At 36.8% G+C, this 24,167-nt stretch overlaps 2 protein-coding genes across 4 annotated transcripts in view; one reads left to right on the top strand and one right to left on the bottom strand.

Annotated features, from left to right (window-relative positions):
* ITGA4 (integrin subunit alpha 4) overlaps nt 1-7,723 on the top strand; it is a 94,048-nt gene extending 86,325 nt beyond the window's left edge. Inside the window, exons 24-28 of the mRNA XM_047084266.1 lie at nt 694-819; nt 1,422-1,541; nt 3,363-3,461; nt 3,839-3,958; nt 4,559-7,723. Coding sequence (XP_046940222.1) covers nt 694-819; nt 1,422-1,541; nt 3,363-3,461; nt 3,839-3,958; nt 4,559-4,657 — 564 coding nt within the window. The 3' untranslated portion in view covers nt 4,658-7,723. The remainder of the gene's footprint in view (nt 1-693; nt 820-1,421; nt 1,542-3,362; nt 3,462-3,838; nt 3,959-4,558) is intronic.
* CERKL (ceramide kinase like) overlaps nt 7,000-24,167 on the bottom strand; it is a 104,842-nt gene continuing 87,674 nt past the window's right edge. For 2 of the 3 annotated variants that reach the window (XM_047084269.1, XM_047084270.1), the window contains 8 exons: nt 17,966-18,040; nt 16,815-16,992; nt 16,677-16,736; nt 16,051-16,076; nt 15,847-15,955; nt 13,107-13,203; nt 7,835-8,010; nt 7,000-7,197 (listed from right to left, as the gene is read on the bottom strand). In XM_047084269.1, the coding sequence (XP_046940225.1) occupies nt 7,116-7,197; nt 7,835-8,010; nt 13,107-13,203; nt 15,847-15,955; nt 16,051-16,076; nt 16,677-16,736; nt 16,815-16,992; nt 17,966-18,040 (803 nt within the window). In that variant the 3' untranslated portion in view covers nt 7,000-7,115. Of the gene's footprint in view, nt 7,198-7,834; nt 8,011-13,106; nt 13,204-15,846; nt 15,956-16,050; nt 16,077-16,676; nt 16,737-16,814; nt 16,993-17,965; nt 18,041-23,147; nt 23,291-24,167 lie in introns of all 3 variants that reach the window. The other variant, XM_047084268.1, reaches the window with a different exon arrangement.

Genomic DNA, 24,167 nt, shown 5'->3' with positions numbered 1-24,167 from the left:
TTATTTATTTTTGGGACAGAGAGAGACAGAGCATGAACGGGGGAGGGGCAGAGAGAGAGGGAGACACAGAATCGGAAACAGGCTCCAGGCTCCGAGCCATCAGCCCAGAGCCTGACGCGGGGCTCGAACTCCCGGACCGCGAGATCGTGACCTGGCTGAAGTCGGACGCTTAACCGACTGCGCCACCCAGGCGCCCCAGCCTTTTTTTTAAAAAAAGAATTAATATTCTTATGTTGATGATTACATCAGAATTATTTTAGCTTACCATCTTCCAGACAACCAACCAACAAATAAATCTGCTATGTAGATTCGAGATCTAATTTTAAAATTTACTTGAATTCCAGATTTAGACAGTAGGATATGCTGATATAACACGTTACTGTTTTGTGTCTAAAGCAAAAGAAATTTTAATTTCATGGTAATGTCCAAATGTCCATTTTTTACATTGCCTTTAATTTCTGTAAGGTTAGGCCCTGTATCACTTTAGCATCTGTATCCCACCTTGTTAAAATGTCTCTGGGTTTTTGTGTTGGTGCCATAGAGACTTAATCTTTCCCAAATCTGTCCGAAAGATATTTTCACAATTCAGAGATACTTGATATATTTTAGAAAAGGTAACCAATTGGACCTTTTAAGACCATGTAGCTTCTGCCGTTCTTTCCAATATGGAGTAACATTTTTCTGTCTTTATAGACTACTGCTGGAGATTGCCATTTTAAAAGTTATCAAAGAAAGTGTGCATTAGAGCAGGATAAAGGTCCACTGGAGACCCTGAAAGACATTTTCAGATTCTTGTCAAAGACTGATAAGAAGCTATTGGTAAGTTTCATTTTTTTAGGTTGTAGGTTTTGCTTTCCAACACACAGAAGTGAAACCTTAAAACCAAGAACCACTGGGTTTGAACTGTCAGCTGAGTGTAGGAAAGAAACAAGTTAATACACTTGCATGGGAGGAATAGACATGGGAGAGATAGACCCAGGGTTAAATATACTATACAATTTCATTATTTATCTAAACCAATGCCTACTTCATGCCAGCCAGACATTGTTCCAGACCCTGTAGAAGGCCAAGATATAGTACTCAGCTGAGCAGACTTTGTGGCATGAGATTATCACTCCTTTCATATTAGTGAATTTATGAAAAAAACAACCCCCCCAGGAAGCCATCTCACATTCAAATAATCCAAGTTTAACAAGGAATATGGAACATGTGACTTAGCAAGGCTCTGATTAGGCGTCTTTGTTGTAACTCTGTCTCCGAAGGTTAAGTTCATAAGAATGATACCACATGCTTCAAGTTCAAATACTTCTTGTTATAATTTATAAAACAAACTCCACTAATGGGAGATGTTTAATTCCATGTAAAATATTTTAGACGTCTTTAAAAAAGTTTTAATGTAGCTTTTTGGTATTTTTTTCAAGTTCTGCATAAAAGCTGATCCATACTGTTTAAGTCTTTTATGTAATTTTGGGAATATGGAAAGTGGAAAAGAAGCCAGTGTTCACATGCAGTTGGAAGGCCGCCCATCTCTTTCAGAAATGGTAAGTCTAAAATACAATGACAACTTTGTGGCTAAGTTTATTCAGAATCTACAGATTCAGTCATCTTATTTAGGTAGGATGGTATGTGAGGAGGCATTGAAGTAATTAAAAAGGTATGAATAGTAAAATTGGGAGTGGAACTCAAAGTGTTTCCCTTTATCGCTTTAGCTGAATAGATTGTCTAAACGATACAGTTTTTGTAATTAAACAGATAAGATTGTAGAATAGACTATGGAATAATTAAGAGGTTTATTTTAGAAAGCATGTCCAACTATTTATGAACCTTGATTAAGTCACAGAAATGGACTACCTTAACATTTTATCTAACCTTAAGGTTTTTTCTAAACTACTTGAAATTATGCATAAAATTTAAGAAGCAAAACTTTCATAGAACCCAACTAAAACATCAACATTCATCAAAAATAAAACAGAAATGTACAATAACAAATAAACATCTTGGACTTCTTCCTGGAAATGAGTATGCATATTTATGATTACTGACATAAAATTAGTTTTATCTGGAGTTCTGTTCTTCCATTTCCTCATCTGATAATCTCTTGCAGGGGTGTTACAGACTAAATGAGATACTTTTTTTTTTAAAACATTTAGTGCATGGCATATAGTAAGCCAAAGAAAATCAGTGGTTTTGTTTTGTTTCAAGAGGAGTATTTGAAATTGCCACACAGTGGTAAAGAGGATGGGGGGCGGGGGGGTGGAATAGATGCACCAGATAGGGAATTAAGAAGTCTGTTGTCATTCCAGTTGTGCTAAAAATTGTTAGGAGACCATTCAAGTTATTTAAACTTTAGCAGTTTGCCCTCTCCTACTCTTGAGGTCCAGGTTACTAAACAGTGGGCACTACTGGCATTTTGGACCAGATAATTCCTTCGTGTTAGGTGCTGTGCTGTGCATTGTAGGATGTTTAGCCCATTGCTGGCCTCTACGAACTAGATGCTGGTACACCACTTCCCAAGTCCTGACAGTCTAGAAACTGCTGACTGTCCTCTAGGGGATAGAAGCATTCCTGTTGGAAACCACTGCTTTAATAAAGTATGTAATCTATTTTTACCCCTAAAATTCTCCGTGTTCTTTCCAAAACATTAAATAACATTTGTGCGGTAGTTTTAACTTTTGAGGGTCGGTCATAGGCTTCTTTAGTAAAATTCCTAAACAACATATTCTCATCTACCTCAGTGAATACATATATGAGAAAAACCCCTCAATTTTACATGTAATTGTAAAAGGTCATCAGAGTCTGTGGAGCCCATCCCTAGATTCCTGAGCTCCATGGATTCTTGGTTATAAAGTCCGTCTGTTAGATAGTAAAGCTCAGAGTTCACCTACCAATTTTATACTGGCATGCTATAACTACTTGTATCATATTTTTCCATTATGGTATTAAACTATAGGTATTTTACAACAGCAAGATGATAACACTGTTTTAGAAAAAAAGAAAAGCCTAGATAAAATAAGTTTGAGGAACCATTTATCAGGTGAAGAAAGTCACCTTTGGGAAAAAGACTGACTAGGAAAAAAATACACTGCTAGCTATTACAAATACCTAAATCAAGTTATCTGCAAAGTAGTCATGTTTAATAAAAGGATTTGAACAAAATGATGCCAGGAAAATTAATACCACGGCTGTGCCTTTGGAAGCAAAGAAAACATTGCATTACAATTAACCACAAATGGTGAAATACACTGGGGAAGATAAGTTGTAAAATTCTGAGATCGTAGGTAAGGATCATGATAAATTACTAGTACATCTTCATGAAATAAAACTATGAGTCAGGCTACAGTGATCTTTCTTTTATTTAACAGGATGAGACTTCAGCGCTCACATTTGAGATAAGAGCAACGGCTTTTCCAGAGCCTAATCCAAAAGTTATTGAACTAAACAAGGATGAAAATGTTGCACATGTAAGATTACCACTTTACCTGAAACATTACAATTATAGGGAAAACCTGCTGGGGTGTTTAGTCAGGAAAATAGATTGACTAGATCATGGAGGGCTTGAAATAGTTTACTGAGATTTGGCATTTTCCGCAACTGGTGCCAGGAAAGGACGCAGATGGCTCGTTCAGGAGGCAAACTTGGTAGCATTAACCAGATGAAGAACCATGGTGCAAGGCCATCCAGTTACCAGTGTTTCCTAGGGTTATTAGAACCGGCAAGAGAAGGGGACGGGTTGTTCAAACTACTATGGGAATCGTGGGTTGGGGGTGAGGGTGGGGCTTCACAAGGAACAGAAGCAACTTTTAAACTGGTGGCTCTTTCTTTTCATTAATTTATGTAGGTTTTCCTTGAAGGACTACATCATCAAAGACCCAAACGTCATTTCACAATAGCAATTATTTCAAGTAGCTTGCTACTTGGCCTTATTTTACTTTTATTGATTTCGTATGTTATGTGGAAGGTAAGTCATTAATAATTACCAATGTCAAACCAAATACAACATTCTTGACTTTCACAAAGTGACTTTTGTGACTCCCAAGTTATTAGATTTAAGTATTGCAGTACTTTTAAATTCCCAAATGAGTATATAGTACTGATCTCCCATTTCTCCTGACTTCAGCCAGTATTCCGACCATAACACTAGTTTTGAAAGATGTTCTAGAAAAAAAGCATTTGGACGGGGTGCCTGGGTGGCTCAGTCGGTTAAGCATCCGATTTCGGCTCAAGTCATGATTTCACGGTTCACGAGTTTGAGCCCCCTATCAGGCTATGTGCTGACAGCTCAGAGCATGCCTTGGGTTCTGTGTCTCCCTTTCTCTCAAAAATAAAAATTAAAACAATTAAGAAAAGCATTTGGAAAACACTGCATATTATTTTTAATGTCCATTTTGGAGAATGTGGGTCACTGAGCAGTCCTGGAGTAACAAAAATAATGCTCTTTAAACCCAGTATTTCCCATCTAGATTTTACTGTCTACACGGGACAGTGAGTTTTCAGGTATCTGATAGGAGTGTAATATGTTTGTAGTAATACACTAATGATTATGCAATGCCATTTTCAGGTTGGTTTCTTTAAAAGACAGTACAAATCTATCCTACAAGAAGAAAACAGAAGAGACAGTTGGAGTTACGTTAACAGCAAAAGCAATGATGATGATTGAAGACATCTTTCAAATTGAGAGGACAACGGACTCAGGTTAACCAAAGAAACTTAAGATGTTGTTTACAACACTGACTTCTTCTATGTACTTCTTTTACTCATGACCTTGTGACATATTGGGTCTCCATGCAAATGAAAAATCTACGCAATGATTAGTCTTCGAGAGGAAAATAACTGCAAAGGGAATATTTAATATATCCAAAGAGAATCTTTCAGCTCTTAAATGGATAGAAAAACACTAAAGCATTCAATTTATTCAAGGTAAGTAATCCCTCGAAGATATTGCATCTGAATTCAATCATATTGAAGAAGTAAACAACTCATTTGGAGAAGTCTTGGACTTGAAATAGCATTCCTTTAAAAGAAATTATTTACCATATGTGCTTGCTTCAGTAAAATAAATTCCATGGCTAGATAATGATTCATTTCTAATAGATCTTTGAGACTTGTTTGAAAAATCCTGCTAAATATCTTCAGAGAACATACTTCTAAGAGCTGTTCCTAAATTTTTGAATGGATACAAGAAGACCACTAATGATTTAAAAGTGGATTTTATCTTTAAACACCTTTATTTGTAATACCTTCATGATGGGCTCTGATTTATTCAGACTATGTAGGAGGATTATGATCCTGATGAGCAAACTTCAGAATGAACTTATACACTGGTTTGAGCTTAATAAGATGACTTCTGAATAACTGTTTATACAGCTATGGGTTTTTTTATCTTTCTGTATTTATACATAATGTTTTAAAAGAATATATGTTTATAGAGGTATAAATCTGCTAGTCATCTTAGAACACATTTTTATTAAGGGTACCCAGGAGTAAATTTCTAAAATCCATTTTCAGTGAAATTTTTTTGCTTATGAAAACAACTTAAAAATTCTAATTTATATTCTGAAACATTGTGAATGTTGCACTTTAGCTGATATTTCAAATATTAATACACTGATATATGTAAAATATGGAAACTGTACCTCACTAATGACTCTTAAAACCAAAACTCTACAAAGAGCCTGATTAGAGGCCAGTATTTCATATAAATTAGATACTGAGTAAAATATTGACTATCAAATTAAGCAAATGCACCTCCTTGCTTAGATGTTACTCTTTCTCTTCAAAACTATGTATTAAATGTGTTTTTATCAGGTCTATAAGAACATTCTCTTCTGCATGGAACTAGAGAAACAAAATTTAGAAATCTAACTTTACCGATTTTGCTTGTTTTCAGTGAATAAAATGTGCCATCAAAATTTCCATCATAGAGGTTTTAGTGACAAGTGAAATATTGCCTTTTCATTTGCAGATACAATCATTTTTTGTAATAGTTATTCATGCATATGACCTAGATTCTGATAGCTGCAGATTATAATTTCATCTGAATTTATTTATTCTGTCTTTATAACCTCTGTATAAGGAAGCTGTAGGCAATTTTGAAAATCTGTTATTGGAAGTGATCAGGTAGTAAGACTTCCCTCTAATTTAGCTATTAGGGAAAATATCTCCTTAGTGGAAGCCCTGCCACCAGCTGTCTCTCTCAGCTGAAATTTCTAGAAGTTACCTCTTCACAAGCCCTCAGTATATAATTGCTGGCCCCAGAACAAGGTTGTGAAAGTGACTGGGTTTCACTCCTCGAATGCTGAGAGCAGGAAACCTCCTGAACTCACTGTCTACCGGTAGTAATTAAGCTTTAAAAAGTACCCTTTATATAAGCAGAAGATCTGTTTTTTCATTACTAAAAAACAAAGTAAGTCTTTCAGGAGAACCTCTGGGATCAGTGGTGGAGGATGATCCCTGAGGCAATTGAAATTGGCTCTTTTCTGAAATGATAGCATTTTCGGTATTACTGAGTACATTGAAACCAATGTGTTATAATTGTTGGATAACAGGACTTTCAGAAGCACAAAGAATGCATCTCCTAGACTGTGTGATATTTTGTGTAATTTAAAATTTGCTATAAACTTCATCTGTGTTACAAATTTTAAAAGAAAATCAACAGTTTTCAACTTTCAGGAATAGTCACAAAATTGGTACCATAACAGTTTCTTTCCTTTTTTGGCAAATAATGTAGATGTGGGAAAGATTTGAAATCTAGATTAGTACCTCATCAGGGCATCCTTACATAAACTCTAGTCCACGTGTACCAGGCTACAGGAAATTTCATGTCAGGACTGATGGACTCAAATCCTGAAAAGTTAAAACAATCATCCTGTAAAATCAGTAACTCCAAAGTAAAAGAATTTAGATGTTTTAAGTATATGAAATAGTTTCCATCCCAATGCTTTCCAAAACCCATAATTGAAATGGTTATATTGCCTAATTTTTTTAAGCTCTAGAAGCTAATTTTTAGTAACAAAATAGCAAATTTCTTTAAAAAATAAGAATTTTGTTTCCTATTAGGATATGTTTAAAGAATGACCATATTCCCTCCCATTAAAATTCTATTTTGTACATTCCTTTTATAAACAATTACAGTTAACTTCAGAATCATTCATTTCTTCCATGCTTCCTCCATAAAGATTGATAAGTCTTGGGTGTAATCTGTAAAAAAGATAGGTGTGATTATTTCATCAACCTATCATTGTTCACATATAGAGTATGGTACATGATACTCAATACAAATCTACCGATAGTTAAACATTGGAAGAGCTGCAATCTTGTAAAACTGGGGGGCCTGATAACTCAGCACCAGTGATTACTATAAAATCCAGGCATTGTGCCCATAGAAAGCTCACAGCTAGTGGTGTGCTCCTGCGTACTTTTTACCCATTGAGGCATAATGCTTACCAACAATGAGTTTGCATAGTCTTAAACTTGTGCCAGTTGTTCCTGTTACTTATACAGTATGTACAATTGTGTCTGCATGAAGTAAGTTGAATGCTTTGGAAAGACTGGAAATATCAAATGTAAACTGTAATCCTGCATTATCTGTATAGTTTAGGGAGAATGATAATTTTACAATGCCAATAGAGACTCATAAGTTGTGGTTGAGTCTATATGAAAATGCTTTGGGTGTATATAACAACTGAATAAGTGTAAAGTTATTTATTAAAATTGTACATCAGTCTTTTTATGCTTCCCTAACTTACTAATCTAAAAAAAAAAAAAGGAGACTTCCATTGCACTCAGTTTTGTGTCTACTGGTGGACACTTAAGGCGGGGAAATAATTACACTTACTTAACATGGACCTCTGATGCGACTTCCACTAAATCACCATCTACATTCCAAGGGAAATTGTTTTCTGAAGCAGCTGCATGCCTCCCAGCATCCTCCTCTAGATTGGGTGCGCTATTAGTCCTCAGACGAACTTTAACCTCTTCAACAGTGTAAGTCTCAACAAACGGAAAATTGAACTAAATAAAACAAATGTAAATCATCATGGTACTTGCTTTATCCCTACACTGCTAATGAAAAGAAAGTTCACCGTGCTCTCTCTTGCATGTAAATATCAACATGCATGACGACATTGTTATAGCATTGAAAGTCCAGACCAGGGATCCCCAATTTCTTTGGTAGACCTAGCTACTGGCAAACCTGTTTTATGACCAATAGTAGATGTGTATGCATTTGTATACAGTACCATACAATTTCCAATTAAAGACTGAGTTTTTAATACCTGTCGACACAGAAGATTTATATAATCCACTAACTTGCCAACTTGTATGGGTGAGGTCAAGCAAACTCTTAAGTTTCACACTTAGAATTTAATTAGGAAGAACCTCGGTCTAAGCTTATGAAGGAGAAAAGAGAAAGTCAATCTGATGTGAGTTTTGCAGGTGTTCTTCCTGCCTCATTTCCCACTTTAAAGATGCACACATGTTGCAAGACAGTTGTTTGCTTTCTGAGCACTCCACATGGTGCACAGTATCTTCAAATTTCCATTTTTCTTGTTTAAGGAAAGTTTAGTGGAAAAGTATTTATTCCCATAAATAATATAGCCAAATACCTTTTTAGTAGCAATGTACAATAATAACTCATTTATTTCACTTTTTAGGCAAATGACATGGGGTTTACTCCTATTGTTTTTTTCCCCCTTCCACATATGAACCTCAGTGAGGTACAGAATTTTAAAAGTTGACAGAAAACTAACATTCTCCCCCACACCCTTATTTTACATATGTAGAAGTCCAGCATATTTTACAGTTTATACTGTATAATGCAGTGGATTACGTAATGGTTTATACTGGGTTTACATGGTGGCATCGGCTGTTCTAATTGAGGTATAGAATTAGAGTGCCCCAAGTAGCTCTCTGTGAAACTGCTTGGCAGTCACTGCATTAGACTTCCCTTCATCTCAGATATAAAGCCATGGGGACCTCATTCCATGTTAATTTGTAAAAAAGAATGTGTTTTAAATGAGTCATTGATAACTGGCTGCTATGGGTTAAATTGTATTCCCAATACAAATACGTAGAAGTCCTAACTCTTGGTGCCTGTAAATGTCACCATATTTGGAAAGAGGGTCTTTGCAGATGTGATGGAGCTAAGATGAGGTCATCTGGTTGAGCCCTAATACAATATGACTGATGTCCTTTAAAGAGAAGAATGCCATGTGACAAAAGAGACTGCAGCAAACAACTGTAAGCCAAGAGATTTCAAGAAGTGATGGCCACCACCCATAAGTCTATAATCTTAAATCCTCAGTTTTCATGTGCATACTTCGCAAAATGAAGCTCCATGCATCCCAGCAAATTCATTTCCTACGAAGCCACATTGGTAGATGGGACTTTAGGGAGCCATGAGCTTAATACCTCATGTGAGGGTATGTTTAAGATGTGAGGAAGAGAAGTGAACAGTTAAAACTGTGATACATACAAGTGCCATGATGGTGTAAGCATAGAGTTAAAGGACAGAAACAAGAGGCAAACAGGCCCAGGATGTTGGGTGAGCTTCCCATCTGAAGGAGTCTTAACACAGAAGAGTTAGCCTGAAGGAGGAGAAGGGAGGAAGATTTGGAGAGGAAACATTTGCTAAGTATGGAGATATGGCAATCATCACACAACTACAAAACATTGAGCATACTGTGATATTGTAATAGTGGTGTTCTGTCACTTAGTTTTACAGAAGATATAAATGCCTGTGTTTGATTTTTTTTTTTTTTTTTAGAGACATAGATGGTATCATGGGCTGAATTGGGTCTCTCCCTCAAAGTCATAAGTTGATATCATAACCCCTTGTACCTTAGAATGTAACCACAGTTAAAGATAAGGTCTTTAAAGGCATGATTAAAAGGAGGTTTTTAGGGTAGGCCCTAATCCACTATGACTGGTGTCCTTAAAAGAAGAAATTGGGACATACAGACACTAAGGGATGTGCATGCATACAGGAAAGACCACATGAAGACATAGCCAGAAAGCAGACATCTCTAAGCCAAGGAGAGAGGCCTTGGGAGAAATCAGACCTGTCAACACCATCTTGGATATCTTATCCTCAGAATTATAAAAAAATAGATTTCTGTTAAGGCACCCAAATCTATCGTATCTGTCATGGCAGCCCTAACACGAGTACAATGGCCAAAACATAGGAAATCTGGCGAGGATGGCCAGAGGTGAGGCAACATAACGGCCAGAATACAAGGGCCATGAATTCTATGCTGAGGAAATGAGATGTCATCTTGACAAGAATGAGCAAGGCATTGAAGAATTCAGCAGGAGAGAAACAGGTAAGTGTTTTAGAAAAGTCCCTGTAGAATTAAGTGTGGAACACAAGACCAGAGAAAAAGGAAGATCAGAAGGAGGTTGCTGTAAGAAGGGATTAAGGTTCAAATTAAGGTGAAAGAAATTTCAGAAACATCAGAGAGGAGAACGAACAGAATAATTGGTGGGCTGGTTGTACGGATTGAGAGAGGGAGAGGAACCCAGAGTAACTCCAGGATGGGTAGAGTTTCACACCATCGCCCTGTACAGGGAATCATAGAAGGAGCACCTTTAGGGGAAAGACAATAAGGTCAGCTGTGAACGTGCCGGACTCCAGATGAGTGGGTTTCACAACTTGAGCACGCAGGAAAGCACAGTGGTACTACGATCAGCAGAGAAAACAGAACCTCCAAAGTGTGCAAAGCTCGGACGGTGGTTCAAACAAGGGGGAGGACACACTCAGGACAAGGTATCACAAGAGAACGACAAGGCAGCACACAAGTCCTCAAGGAAGGACTAACATTTAAGGGTCTTAAACTCCCTACCAGAAACAATGGTCAAAGTGAATGGAGAAATGGAGGACAGAGGAAATGGAGGCCAGTGAGAGGACAGAGTTGAAAAGAAGGGTGGTATTTTTCTATTTTCGCAGAGATGGGGAAGGCAAAACTAGTCACCCCACAGACAGTGGTTTTCATTATGCTCTAGAACTAATATATATGTAGATTCAGTTAACCTGGAAAAGATGGTTCAGAGACCTAGACTGTGGCTCTCCTGAGGCTGCAGTGCCATGTTGTCCTTTCTGGATAGCACAACTACTACGAATTAGTGAATTATATATAATCTTATATGTACGTGGTCTTTATAATGTTCCATGATTTATATAAACTTACATTTTTGAAAATGTCACCATGAAGGAAAGACACTAAGAGACTATAAATATACACACACATGTGTACATATGTGTATTTTTTAAACATTTCACATTGACATTGCTTAAAAGCAGTGACCTTGGGAATCGATCTACTTACGTATATATACCATTACATCGAACATTTTTAGAATTTGTCAAAAAATCACAGAACAATAGCATGGACTTCATTTTAGTTAAGAGCTAAATCAATCAGAGTTAAGTCTAATGACCATGCTCCCTCCCTCACACACACACACACACACACAGTTTTTCCATCAAAAACAAGACATGGCCAGTAAGTGGGAAAAGCAGGTTATAATATATCTTGCATAACATGATCTCACTTTAAAAAAAATTCTTTCCCTATATAGAATTCTATTCACTCTGTCATTGCCTTTATTTTTATAGTATTTATTACTTTAAAATATGAAGAAAGCTATTTTCATGTTGAAAAAGGATGTCTATGGAAACTACCTTAGAAATTTGCCCCTTAGGCAATTCCAAAAGAATTTATTTTCATAAATAATTTGTGCAGTAGGTGCCTCCCTAAAATAAATACAGAGCTTCTCAGGGTAAGTAACCTTCAGGTTAATACTCATTTAAGCACTCACATTTATTTAATAGAAAAAGATTAAGAAGTTTATACCAAGGTAATGACACTGATGATCTCTTGGAATATCCAATTTTGAGTATTTCTACTTTCTGACTTAGGAAAAATAATGAACGTACGGCCTTTAGATTAAGAAAAACAATATTTCAAACAATATGAGTCACATCCCCAAAGGCATACATTCCTTTGACAATCACTGCCTTTCCTAAACACACACACACACGTGAAGTTACTACTTCAGCTCACAACCTACCTTACGTCTGCCTTTGTCTACGTTGGGACTATAATTTTTAGGATACAACTTCCTAAACATTTCATTCAGTTGGTTGCTCAGTAAACACTCATCTAATAATGTAGTGGGTAGTAAAGAACTGAAACTTCAGGGGAACTGCGTATGAAAGTTTAAAATTATAAAGGGGCAAAATGTGAGTCACCACGGCCACTTCTGCAAGCAAGATTCAGCTGCTAGTGGTTGACTCAGTGTCCTCTCCTCGTCTTCCTGTTTACTCTCTCCAGCTACATCCAGGTACACTTTTATGCCTTTAGGGAGTGAGACTGTAGGGTTTTACAAGCAGACCGATAAACTTCAAGACTCGTAATTTCAGAAATCACATATTTCGGGACCAGTTACCTAAAAACTGGGTCAAAATCTCTGCCAAAAGAATGTGGCTTATAATAGTTATTGCTTCTCTTTAAAACAAATCCCGTAAGTAGAAGTACATCTTCTCTCCCTCTACAACCACACATCAGAGTTCTGAATAGAATAATGACTAGCTAAACATGGTGTGTTTTAAAAATAGGTCTGCCTATCTATTTCAATGAGCGAAGGTAGGCAGATCTGTAAATAAAAGGCAGGAAAATCTAAAGGTCATAACTTTAGAGAAAGTCTCCTGCCATAACGTCAAGATTAAAATATCAGATTTCACTACTTTTCATTCTGAAGAACAGCTGAGTATATAATTTTAGCTTTAATTTACTTCACATTTCAATATAACACTACATTTTCTATTTTCTCTTTGCACGTGTGTGCACGCACACGCATGCATGTGTGCGTGCGCGTGCACACACACACAATATACGTAACTGCCAATTCCTAGCTCAAAAAGGGCAAGTCTATATTAATATGGTAGATACTTTTCAAAATTTGGAGGAAACACAAATTTGGAAAGAAAAAAGATTAATCTATTTAGAAAAAACGCCTTCTTAGGAAGCCGGATTTTATGTCAACTCTTGCAGCATATCTCTCCATGATTAATAGCTTTGCATATAAGTAGCAAAAATAATGTACCATACCTGATTCTTAACACTGGCATATCTTTTCAGGTGTTTTATAAATTCTGGCCGAGAAGTATTTCGTGCAATTATAAGAGCCATGCTTCCGTTATTTAATCTGAAATTAAATTTTTATACGGGAAACTGAGAAGTTTATTAAGTGATTGCAACCGAAATTACCGTGTATCATTCCTTCCAACAAACATCATGTTTACTAGAAGTTTTAGGTAAGATAGATTAATCATCATCACATTAAATTTACCTGAACTTCTTAAATCTTATCTCGCTGTATTATTTTTAAACAGCACAGACCTTCAAATTAATTCGATTAAACAATTGACTCCCTTCTGAGCAAGCTCTTATATTAAGGGCTTTTTAAAAAAATGAACCATCAGGCATCCTATTCATGTATCAAGACATCATTTAAAATCCAATGTATTTACTTAAGGATTCTAAACGTGAAATCATGTATGTTTTTAGAAGATGTAAAATAGTGAATACAAATGGTATGACGATTGTTCTTTCTAAAAACCTAGTGTGATTTAAATATTTATTTATAGGCAGATCTAAGTGACATAGGAAAATAAAGTGGCCCTTGGATGGATGGGAGGGACGCATGCTACCACACATGTTCAGTTAAATGACTGAGCATTTTAATCTTGCATAACTGTTCAGTTTAATATAAGACACTGCAAATTTAGAGATGTGATTTAGTGCCAAAAAAGCCACTCACAATTGCACGTAGCTTTAGAAGGCAGTTTGCAGAAATATGTGCAAATGACTTCTAGCTTGATTTCAAGGCAAATATAAAGTTATTCCAAGAATAACAACAACATAAAAAAGAGCTCTTTAAGTCTTATGGAAGCTCAGGGTAGAACTTGTAAGGGACCCTGGAGATTATCCAGTCATTCACTCAGTTTATATAGAAGGAAGAGAGGACCCCAAGTTTAAGTCAACTGTTCAGAGGCACACAGATCTGAAAGCAAAATGATCACTGGTACCAGATCTCTTAATTGCCAGGGTCCAATGTTCATTTTACTCAACATCCCACCTCTTCCCACCTGCAAATAAATAGTATCAAAACACATTCAGAGTAATGTTTTGTGTGTTTATTTTTTAAAAATTGCTGAATTTTTACTCAAACATGAAAGCACTTCATGTCTACTTTCAATACTTATTAGTAATTGAAACACACCCTATATACTTGTCACTGTTCTAAATGGTTTTTTTTTAACATATTATGCATTTATTCTCTGAACACTTAATACTGATTTCTATCAGCAATTTGCACTGATGCCTTTTGAATTAAATTATACTTTGCTGTGGAAAAAAAATAAAATTGAAAGTTGAATCTCCTGTGCAATGATCCTGAATCATTCAGAAGATTAATCTCTAAATACCTCTGGTCAGCTAAGACCTGGTTTAAAGGCCTTTGTACAAAATGGTGTGTTTAATTACAATCCACAAAGGAAATCTCTAACTAGTCACCCTCTAAAAAATTCATCAATACTGATTGAACCTGGAGAGAATCAGTGGTGGAATTCAGGCAAGCTGAAAAATGCATGGAGCAGCACTGAAGGAAGCATGAATTGACCCCCAGAAGAGCAGACTACCTCTCATGAAGGTCCTTGAGCAAACATGACAGTCAGAGATGAAGGAGGGTTAGATAAGTATCGTCCCAAGTCCCGTAGAACATTATTCCAATGTCAGCTAGCTGTTTTTCACTTTTAGTGAGGGAAACCACATTAGGGAGGCACACAGCTGTCTAGGATTTCTGAGGGTATAAGGAGGGAACAATTAAGCTCAATCACTATATCACATGAGCTTCAAAATACTCCTTTCAAGTTTCAGCACTGGAGATAATGAGGACACTGGCATCTAGATTATTAGTATCAAACTATACAGTTTTTCTTCTCCTCTAACTTTGGATGTTTCCCTGTTACCTTTGTATCAACTGCCAAGAAAAAAATTTTAAATCAGTCCCCTTTGCTAGCTGTTCATCATTCTGGTTAAATATTTTGCAGGGAAGATGAAACTAATCATTAAAATTGTTATAAATTGCCAAAGCACATAGTCATTCTTTTATTCCACTTCCAGAGAAAATCTAGATTTGACTATATTATACAACACTCATGATCCTTTCTTCTATGCTTTCTTTGGGAGTGGGAGAGAAACATTTTCAGAGCAGTAATGGACAGCTGCTTGAAAAGAATGTACAAGAGATGAAATATTTATATTTTCGTAGATAAAATCATATATAAAATGTCTCAAGAAAGTGTGGGCAATAGATTCACACTATCCACACTAAATATAAATAACTGAAATTCAGCTTCCTTTGACTATAAAGGTACCAAATATACCCACATACCTGCTTTTCATGCTGAGGATATTTATGTCTGTTCTAAAATTTGAAAGTAGAGATGTTCATAAGAAATACCAGGAATATAATGTTTTCAATGACCAGCACATGAACATCAGCAAAGTAGGCATAAAGTGACACAATAAAATCATGTTAATAAAACCCCAGAAATATTCTAGCCTCAGTAATATTAAGAAATCAGTGGTTGTCTAATATTTCCAGTTTAACAGTTGGTGTCAGCTTGCTCAATAAGTCTCTTAGAATCTCTAGTGTTATACAATCCAAGAGAGACTACCCATTGATAATATGCTAGCCAGCCAAAAGTTAGCAAGGTATTCTAAAAGAAAAAAAAAAACTAGTTTATAGAAAACTGTCAGTTATTCAATAAAAATGCTTACTAACCTGGTATTAGGTGCCAAGCCTCTAGGTGCCACTGAACACAGGCAAGGAATTGCCATAATGCTGACATTCAGGATCTGACCCTGGATCGTTTGCCACTGATCATTACTCACTAAAGGTAATGGAAGTGATTGGTTACTTTCCCTCACCAGAGCAACATGTCTATAGAGCCTGATTTAGTTCTCAAAGAGGTACATTTAGACTCACCAGATTTGGGAGATCCTTCCACCTTCCTAAAAGTAAGAAAACAAAACAAAGAAAACTACATCACACAAAAAATGACATCTATTAAATTGGGAAATTTCAAGAACCTAGTGTGTCAGATATTATCTTAGATTAGACACAGTAAGTAAAAACATACAAGTAATTCCATTACTGCATTACATGATGTTGGTTCATTTAAAGGTGGTATTATCAATAACAATGATTTTTCATTTCTTTCAAAAACCAGAACATTTCCTTTGTGTAGCTTTGAGTAAAGTTTGTGTTGCATACTAGACTGAAATTGTCATGAGGGCAGAAACTAGGGGTTTTACTTTTTTTTGTTGTTGTTGTTTATTGATGTATCCAAAGTGTCTGGCATACAGTAGGCATTCAATAAACAACCGCTGGATAAATGAATGAATCATTGCATGGATGGACGGAGTGAATAGTTGTTTCTGAAGACAAAAGCCAAACGACATGGCCTACTAGAATCTCACTACTCTATATTCTTTGCTAGTATTTTAGAAAAACAACCAAAGATCACAAGTCTAATAAAGTATGCATATCAAACTATGTCATGATTTAAAGAAAGATATAGATGTTTACATTACTTTGAGCTCTTTACCTACCTTTCTTGTAAATCCTGAGAGCTGATAAATGGTAAAAATGATATTTCACAGTCTTCAGGCCTAAAATACAATAAAATTTGCTATTGACACTCATTGACTCTGAGATACAAAATTTTTGGTTTACGCAAAAAGACTTACTTAAGTTTTGCCAGTGCTTTAATTATAGCAAAATCCCTTCGTTGGTTGGGTGACATCCATCGATGTTTTTCTGCCAGAGCCAAAGTTCTTCCCCCAAAGCCAAACATGGCTGAGAACCCAAAGCGAAGAAATTTGCCAGTGGTGCTGAAGGTGCAGACATCGACAGGTTGTATGTGTCCTTGAATATTATGTTGGATATTCGTCAAGCAGGGAGTGCAGGAGGGCCAGTTGTCAAAATGGCAAGCATAGAAAAGCCGATTTATTTACTTATAGACAATCTCAAGTGACTTCATACAATAATAAATATCCTTTGTTTTCATCTCTTTCCCTGAAACTACTGAAATTGTCATTTGTAATTTTTTCAGGTACTAAGGAAGAAACACAAAGTAGTAAATACGGCAGCATATTGTTATTTCATATAAAACAGGGTTGTGGTGGGGGGCACCTGGGTGGCTCAGTCAGTTAAGTGTCCGACTTTGACTCAGGTCATGATCTCATGGTTCGTGAATTCAAGCCCTGCGTCGGGCTCTGTGTGGACAACTCAGAGCCTGGAGCCTGCTTCTGATTCTGTCTCTCTCTCTCTGCCCCTTCCCCGCTCGCGCTCTGTCTCGCTCAAAAATAAACATTAAAAAAATTGTTTTTAATTATCAAACAGGGCTAAGAAAGTAAAATTGAAGTACGTGTGCAAAGTAAACTTAGATTTAACACTAGTTTTGCATTGTATTTATCTGAGTTTATAGGCTTTTCATCAATTGGGAGGATAAATATTCTAGTGGATGTGCAATGAATTTTTCTTCTTATGTTTTTCTTTTAATAACATAATCTTAGCCCTAGAGTCTTGGTATAGTCAAACAACAATATCTGATATACTTAAATAGTATACACGGATTTTCTTGATTATAAAATTGTGACCTTGCGTAAACTTCATTTACTGTTCTTTACAGGACCTGTACTCTAAAAAGGGAGGCAGCCCAAATAGTGAAGCTTTGTCTAATTGACCTTTGGTTTTTAGTAAAACACGTCTCTGCATTGAGAGACAAAGACCCTGTCCTTCCTTAGATAAGTTTGACAGAAATAGCCATAAATAAATATAAAAACTTCCCTATGAAAAGCTTCCTTACAAACATGAACTTCTTTGAAAGAATTCTTACCCATTATAATGTGCAAAGTTGCAGTTACCACATGAGGGATTCCATGAAGAGAATGTGCCAGTACGTTGGTAGAGCCTGCCAAATCAGTTTTAAAACACGTAAAACAATGTAGCGTATGTTTTAAGTTATCCAGTTGCTCCTACTTTACACAGGTATCCCTATGCAATGTGCAAATAAAAAAGTAATAGAAGTTTATAAATGTTCACTCATAGCTTAAATTCACATCAGATGTTGGCTGTATTGTTCAACCTTTAAACCACTTAAAATTAGAAAACGGTTTATAGTGTCTACTTGCTCACAACTTTTGCCATCATTAATGTCCATTTTCTACCAAAACACACTAGCTATCAAAGTCTACTCCATCCAATTTCAATGAGTGGGTTTCTAATTTCTATACCTAAATGAGTACCAACAGCATAAGGTTGTCTCTGGAAAGCAGAGACAAATGAATAAATATATAAATAAAAATCCAAATAGTAATGAAGAAAAAAATATAAAATCACTGTAAAGCACAAAAGACCTGTTTTAAATACTGTTAATGAATCTTAGAGGTAAGCTTTCATCCGAGGGGATTCTCCTGTTATCTGACAAATGGTATCCTAGATGAAGAAAACATTTAATTCCATGGCATTTGCCATGCTATAAAAGTCTATTTTGAGACATTACAGATTTCTTATTTCCGTAACCATTAGGATAATCTATGATCCACATGAATTTCTGCCACCAGCCTACAGAAGAAAAGAACTCTCTCAAGTCAGACTTTTTTTTTTTATGTTTATTTATTGATTTTGAAAGAGAGAACACAGGGGAAGGGCAGAGAGAGAGAATCCCAAGCAGGCTCCATGCTGTCAGCACGAGCCCGACACAGGACTCCATCTCAGGAACCATGAGATCATGACCTGGGTCAGATGCTTAACTGAGTCACCCAGGCACTGCTCAAGTCAGACTTCTCTAACATTTATGTTTCTCTGAGATCTTGGATAAAAGCCTTCCTCTGAAGAGGAAAATACCAGTTAGCTCCTGCTGTTCCCAGGAGATTAAGAGGGTTTAAAATTAAGAAGCTACACGTTTTCTTGAATTACAGAACGTAAGAAAGAAATCAGTAACAGCCGAGAACTTCGAAAGCGTGGATGTGGAGTGTACTACAGCTATCAAGGCAAAGGCCAGCTCCCTGGATTTGTTAATCAGGAACATTTCTGTGTGGTCATATGTGATCTATTCAATTTGTATCACTTGAACTAACGTGTGCTAGTGTTTTCCAGCTGACAAAGCTGAGGCAGCTCAAATGTTACCAATGAAGACTGTCATTAAAATAATCATAAGGGGCTCATCTAATATTAATGATTTCCAGACCTCTAGCAATACCAATTCAAAGAAAAGTCCACCTCAACCAATTAGTAAACCTGTTCCAAGTGGTTCATCAAAGGGCAAATTACGCTCTGACCTTTGTTACTCAGAATATGGCCCACAGTCCAGCAGGATACGATAATACCTTGGTGCTTATTAAAATGTTGACTCTCAGGTCCCCCTCCAGACCTACCGAGTCAGAGTCTGCATTTTAAAGCACTCTTTTAGAATGCATTGTCCAGGGATCAGCAACATCAACCTTATCTGGGAGCTTGTTTAAAAGGCAAATTTCTGGGTCCCACCTCCAGCCACCAGATTCTGAATGTCTGGAAGCAAGGTGAGGCCAGGATGTCCATGCTTTAGCAAGATTTCAAGGTGATTCATATGCACCCTAAGGTTTAAGAACAAGTGGTCCAGAAACCTGCTACTCAGTGGATCTTTACCCAGGAGTCAATTACAGGAGCCTTTCCAATTATCCTTTGACCATCTACAGCCTGCCCTTTGGCCATCTAATTGCTAATTAATCTGGAATGGGTGGGAGGGAAGAGAGGAAACAATCTATTTTGCTTCCCAATCAGATTTATGGTAAAGGTTTTGGAGGAGGCCACATAATTAGAGTGAAATATTTAGGATTATCAATGGATTACAGTACTCCATGAAACACATTTCCTCCATTACCATGGTTAATTAGGAATAGACCATAAAAGCATTCCTCTAGAAAGGCTATTAAAAAACATAATGTAATGTTGTCATGTGCAATAGAGAATGATACATATCATGACTCAAGAAAATAAAGACGATTTATTCCCTGGGAGTTTGAAGTATGCTAACCATGCCCAAGCACAAATCCTTCTAGACCGTTAAGAATCTTTTTTTTTTTTTTAGGTCTTAGGCTTTGCACCTTTTACAACTTTTACTTCATTCCATAGAATTTGGCAGACAGGCATGACCACACGGCAGGAAATGCTTTTAGTCATCTTCTACCCTGATTAGCCTGCACCTTAGTCCTTAAGAACGGTTTCTTACATTCTGAATTAAAAAGGAAAGTGCATGAGGAAAGTGGATATAAAGTTGTAATACTATAGACTGCTCTATATTTTTGTTTGGATAATCTACAAGATAGAGTGCAGTTTCTAGAAACAAAATGTGATCTATCTGAAAAGATGTCTCCATGCCAAAAGAACATGCTGCTCACATAAATAACAACTATGTAATTTTAGAATCCTCACCAAAGTTATAAATGCTCTACCTCAAGGTAAACATTTTAATTAGCCTGGAAAGTTACTTTTCTTAACAGCCAGCAGCTACTTTGCTCACCACCACCTCCCCAGACCTGCTAAAAGGTGCCAAGCGCAAAGAAGGTAAGGACAGAAGTAGCAGTTCATGTAAAACATGAATGATGGAAGTACCAGGCAGCAACTATGGAGGCAAAAAGAAAAAAGGAAAAAAATTGTCCTTGGAAGTGCAAGCACTTCTGCAGAACAATTAACTTAATTAACCAGACACCATGAATATTCATAAGGCCGTTAATGTCTCCCACATCCAAACAGATAAATGTGATGTAATGACTTCCTAGTCAAGCATATCTAAAATTCTCATGAAAACTGTACCTACATTTTGGTTCTTTGCCTGAAATATCATAGAAATTAACAGTCCCTTGGCAATATTTTATTCTCCTCAAATTAATTGGAAAGCATGAATTTATTTATGTGAACGCCATACGAATATATGGTTCGCAGCCATCAGTATGTGGATTGAGGCTTGTTTTACAACAACTGGATTGCTTTTTTATTTTTATGTCCTCTCTGGCTTTTTCCTCTGTCCTCCCCCACCCCTTTAATCTGAATCTCTCTGTATAGTTCCTTAGCACCGGTTCCCATGGCAACAAACACCATTGCTAATGGCCAGCAGTTCAAATACAGGCTTCCCCACATCTGATCCATGCGAGTCTGACCATAATTCAGCGGCTTAGTCTGTTGGCTCAGTGGAGTAATTTACTAAACACTCTCCCTCTGGGCATCTCTCTCCAGGAGGCAAATGGCTTCAAAGGCAGACAATCTTCTGCATGCAGCTTGGAAACTTCCTGCCTAGCTCTTGTTCCCATTCTCTGTCAAAGCCCTGATGGGGGCGTTGAGTCCTCCTAGGAGTACATCCTGCACAGGACTTTCCCTCCTATTAGATGGAATCCATACGCTGGAATTCTGAACGATCCCAATTTTGGCAACAGGCTATATTTTCTAAACAAAATGCATTCAAGTGGCATATTAAAAAGATAAGCATAACCACCAGTTTTTCTAGCTAACTATTCACTTTCTGTCAAATGCCTACCTGTGAGGATACCCATCTTTTCACTTCTGAATTCACAGCAGTAATAAGTGACCTCAGGAGTGTAAGCACCAGTGAAGAGGAAATGACCTAAGCACATCCACTTTGCATGGAGGGAAATGTTGAAAAGCTCCACCATTACAGACAGAGCTACTAAAATGACACGAAAAGGTCAAAGTGCACCGCTACACTTTGCCAGCATTTTTTTTTCTCGAATTGAGGTTATTTTGTTCCCTTCTGCTTCAAGACCATCAAAGGTTTTTCTCTACCTGCTTTACAATTATCAGGATATATCTAAATATGCCTCTCCTTTTTAAAGCCTTGGTTTTTTGAAAGACTTCACAGTCTAAAAGAGCATTTGTATACCTTTTGTTCTTTGTCACTTAATACTAAATATACTGCAATCCATCCTCAATGAATGTGGTTATCAAATGGATAGAATACTGAATTTTTTCATAGGAAACAATAATTGTTTCTGCTTTTCTTGTTGAGCTAAGAATGTGTGAGGATTTCAAAATGAAATCATTACTTTCCATCACTATTGTTTGTTTAAATAATTTGGGAGGAGTGGCTGATATAATGTAATCAACTTGTGAAAGACATTTTCCTCTTTCCTAGATGCCAGTGCTGCTTCAGTGTTTCTCCCAGGCTTGGACCTCCACTGTCCCTCCCTGCCCCTCATCACCAACCCCCCTTCCCAGGCTAGCAGCAGACTGTTCCCTGGCTCTAAATCTTCCATTGTTCCCTACTGTTTATCAAATACAATTCAGACCCCTCCCTGTGGCATCCAGGAGCCACCATGGTTTAGGTTTATTTTGATCCCATCATCACCCGACAAATGGCCTCTTTTCTATTTCTCAATGTTCCTGGATTTTGGCATTATTTTTGCAACAAAGAAAGTAACTCAACCTCATCTTCTCAGTCCAGATTCCTACCCATTTTTACGCCTAATTCGAGTGGTAATTAGGTCTTCTTTACATTCATTCACTTAATAAACTTCACTGAGCCTTCATCGTGTCATGTTCTATTCTATTCTATTCTAGCTGCTGCAGCCCAGCCGTTAGAATAAATTTTTTGGCATTCTCAACTCAAGGTTATGTTTATACTTTGATTATGGGAGTTACTACATTTTACATTGTAAACAGCTTGACCTGTTTTGAAATTTCATATCTGCTACTGTGTAATCATTAGACCTTTATATTGGAAGGTAGAATAATCATCATCCCACTTACTGACTGCTTACCTATGTATCAAACCCTCCACATATACTCCAATAACCTTGTCATTAAGTGAATATATGTGTATCTCTGTTTTACAGATTAGAACAAGGAGGTTCAAACAAATGAAATAACTTGTCCAAAGTCCCAGATTTGCTAGTGGAGATTCCAAACACGGGTCTTTCTGATTCAGAGTGCATTTAACTCTGTGCTACACTGTCTAGATTAGGAAGTAAGACAGAGAAAGATAGGAAGAGAGGTTCCATTTAGCAAAGCCATGGCCACTCCCTCACCTGCTGGTATTAAGCCCAGAGGGAGCTCTGCACGGACAGGGGTGAGGATGCGGTCCGTTTCTTTCCCAGCATTCTTCTGGGCTCTAAGAAGCAAAGCATGGGCGATTTCACTGGCCGATCCATCTCCACCAACACAGACAACACTAGAAAACAAGACACTGAGAATGCAGCAGCTTTAAAACAATTGGTAATAATTCATGAAATCTCAACTTCAAAATGGTAATCTTGCATGTTCGCGTGCACGATCACACACTCATACCTTCAAACATTTTAGTAAGGGTCAACGAATAAGAAGCTTCCTGCACTGCATAAAGTTTACTTCACAAATACAATACTTACACGATATCCCATAGACAAAATATTTTAAGTGAGTTAAGAGACATTAAAACATTTCAACACGTTAATTCACACTGAACCTGCATTTACTCTGTTAATATCCAAAAGTATATTGTTCTCATTTTATGTTAATAGTCATGTGCAATTCACTTAACTGCTAATTTTTTTCAACATAGCTCCAAAAAGACAGGCAGCTATAAGAATCACGTAAAAAGCTTTTACCATCAGTATGTAAATATAGTAATTGCAAACGTGAACTGTTTTTTGTCTCCTGGACATTCCTCCTATATGACACTTTTAAAATTACTGTCACTACCATTTTGACTATAGACAGTACTGCTAATAATTTTTTTTAAGATCTCATGGTAAGTACAGCATAGGAGAGGTGGTGGTGGGAATCTCTGAAAGTAATACATAAGACTTCAGAAAGTTGTTTCATAATCATTTGTATTTAAAAGATGCAAAATAGTCTTAAGTAGCAAAATCATATTACTTTACACAAAAGGAGGAAGAGTTTGTGTTATTGAAAGCAGGTGTTATAATTCAAGCCTATAAGGGTCCAGCAAAAATGGAAGAGTACACTGAGTCTCAGTGGGGGGACAGATTCTCAGCTCCAGCCCACTCACATCATCTGGGAGGCAAGCCTAGAGGACCACATCCTCTGATTTTTCTAGAGAAACCACA

This window comes from Lynx rufus, unplaced genomic scaffold, assembly GCF_022079265.1.
Source record: "Lynx rufus isolate CCGP_SWC_20201006 ecotype Redwood Valley unplaced genomic scaffold, mLynRuf1.p SCAF_2, whole genome shotgun sequence".
NCBI lineage: Eukaryota > Metazoa > Chordata > Mammalia > Carnivora > Felidae > Lynx > Lynx rufus.
The sequence above is the reverse complement of the archived record's forward strand: the minus strand, read 5'-3'. Positions and strand labels throughout refer to the sequence as shown.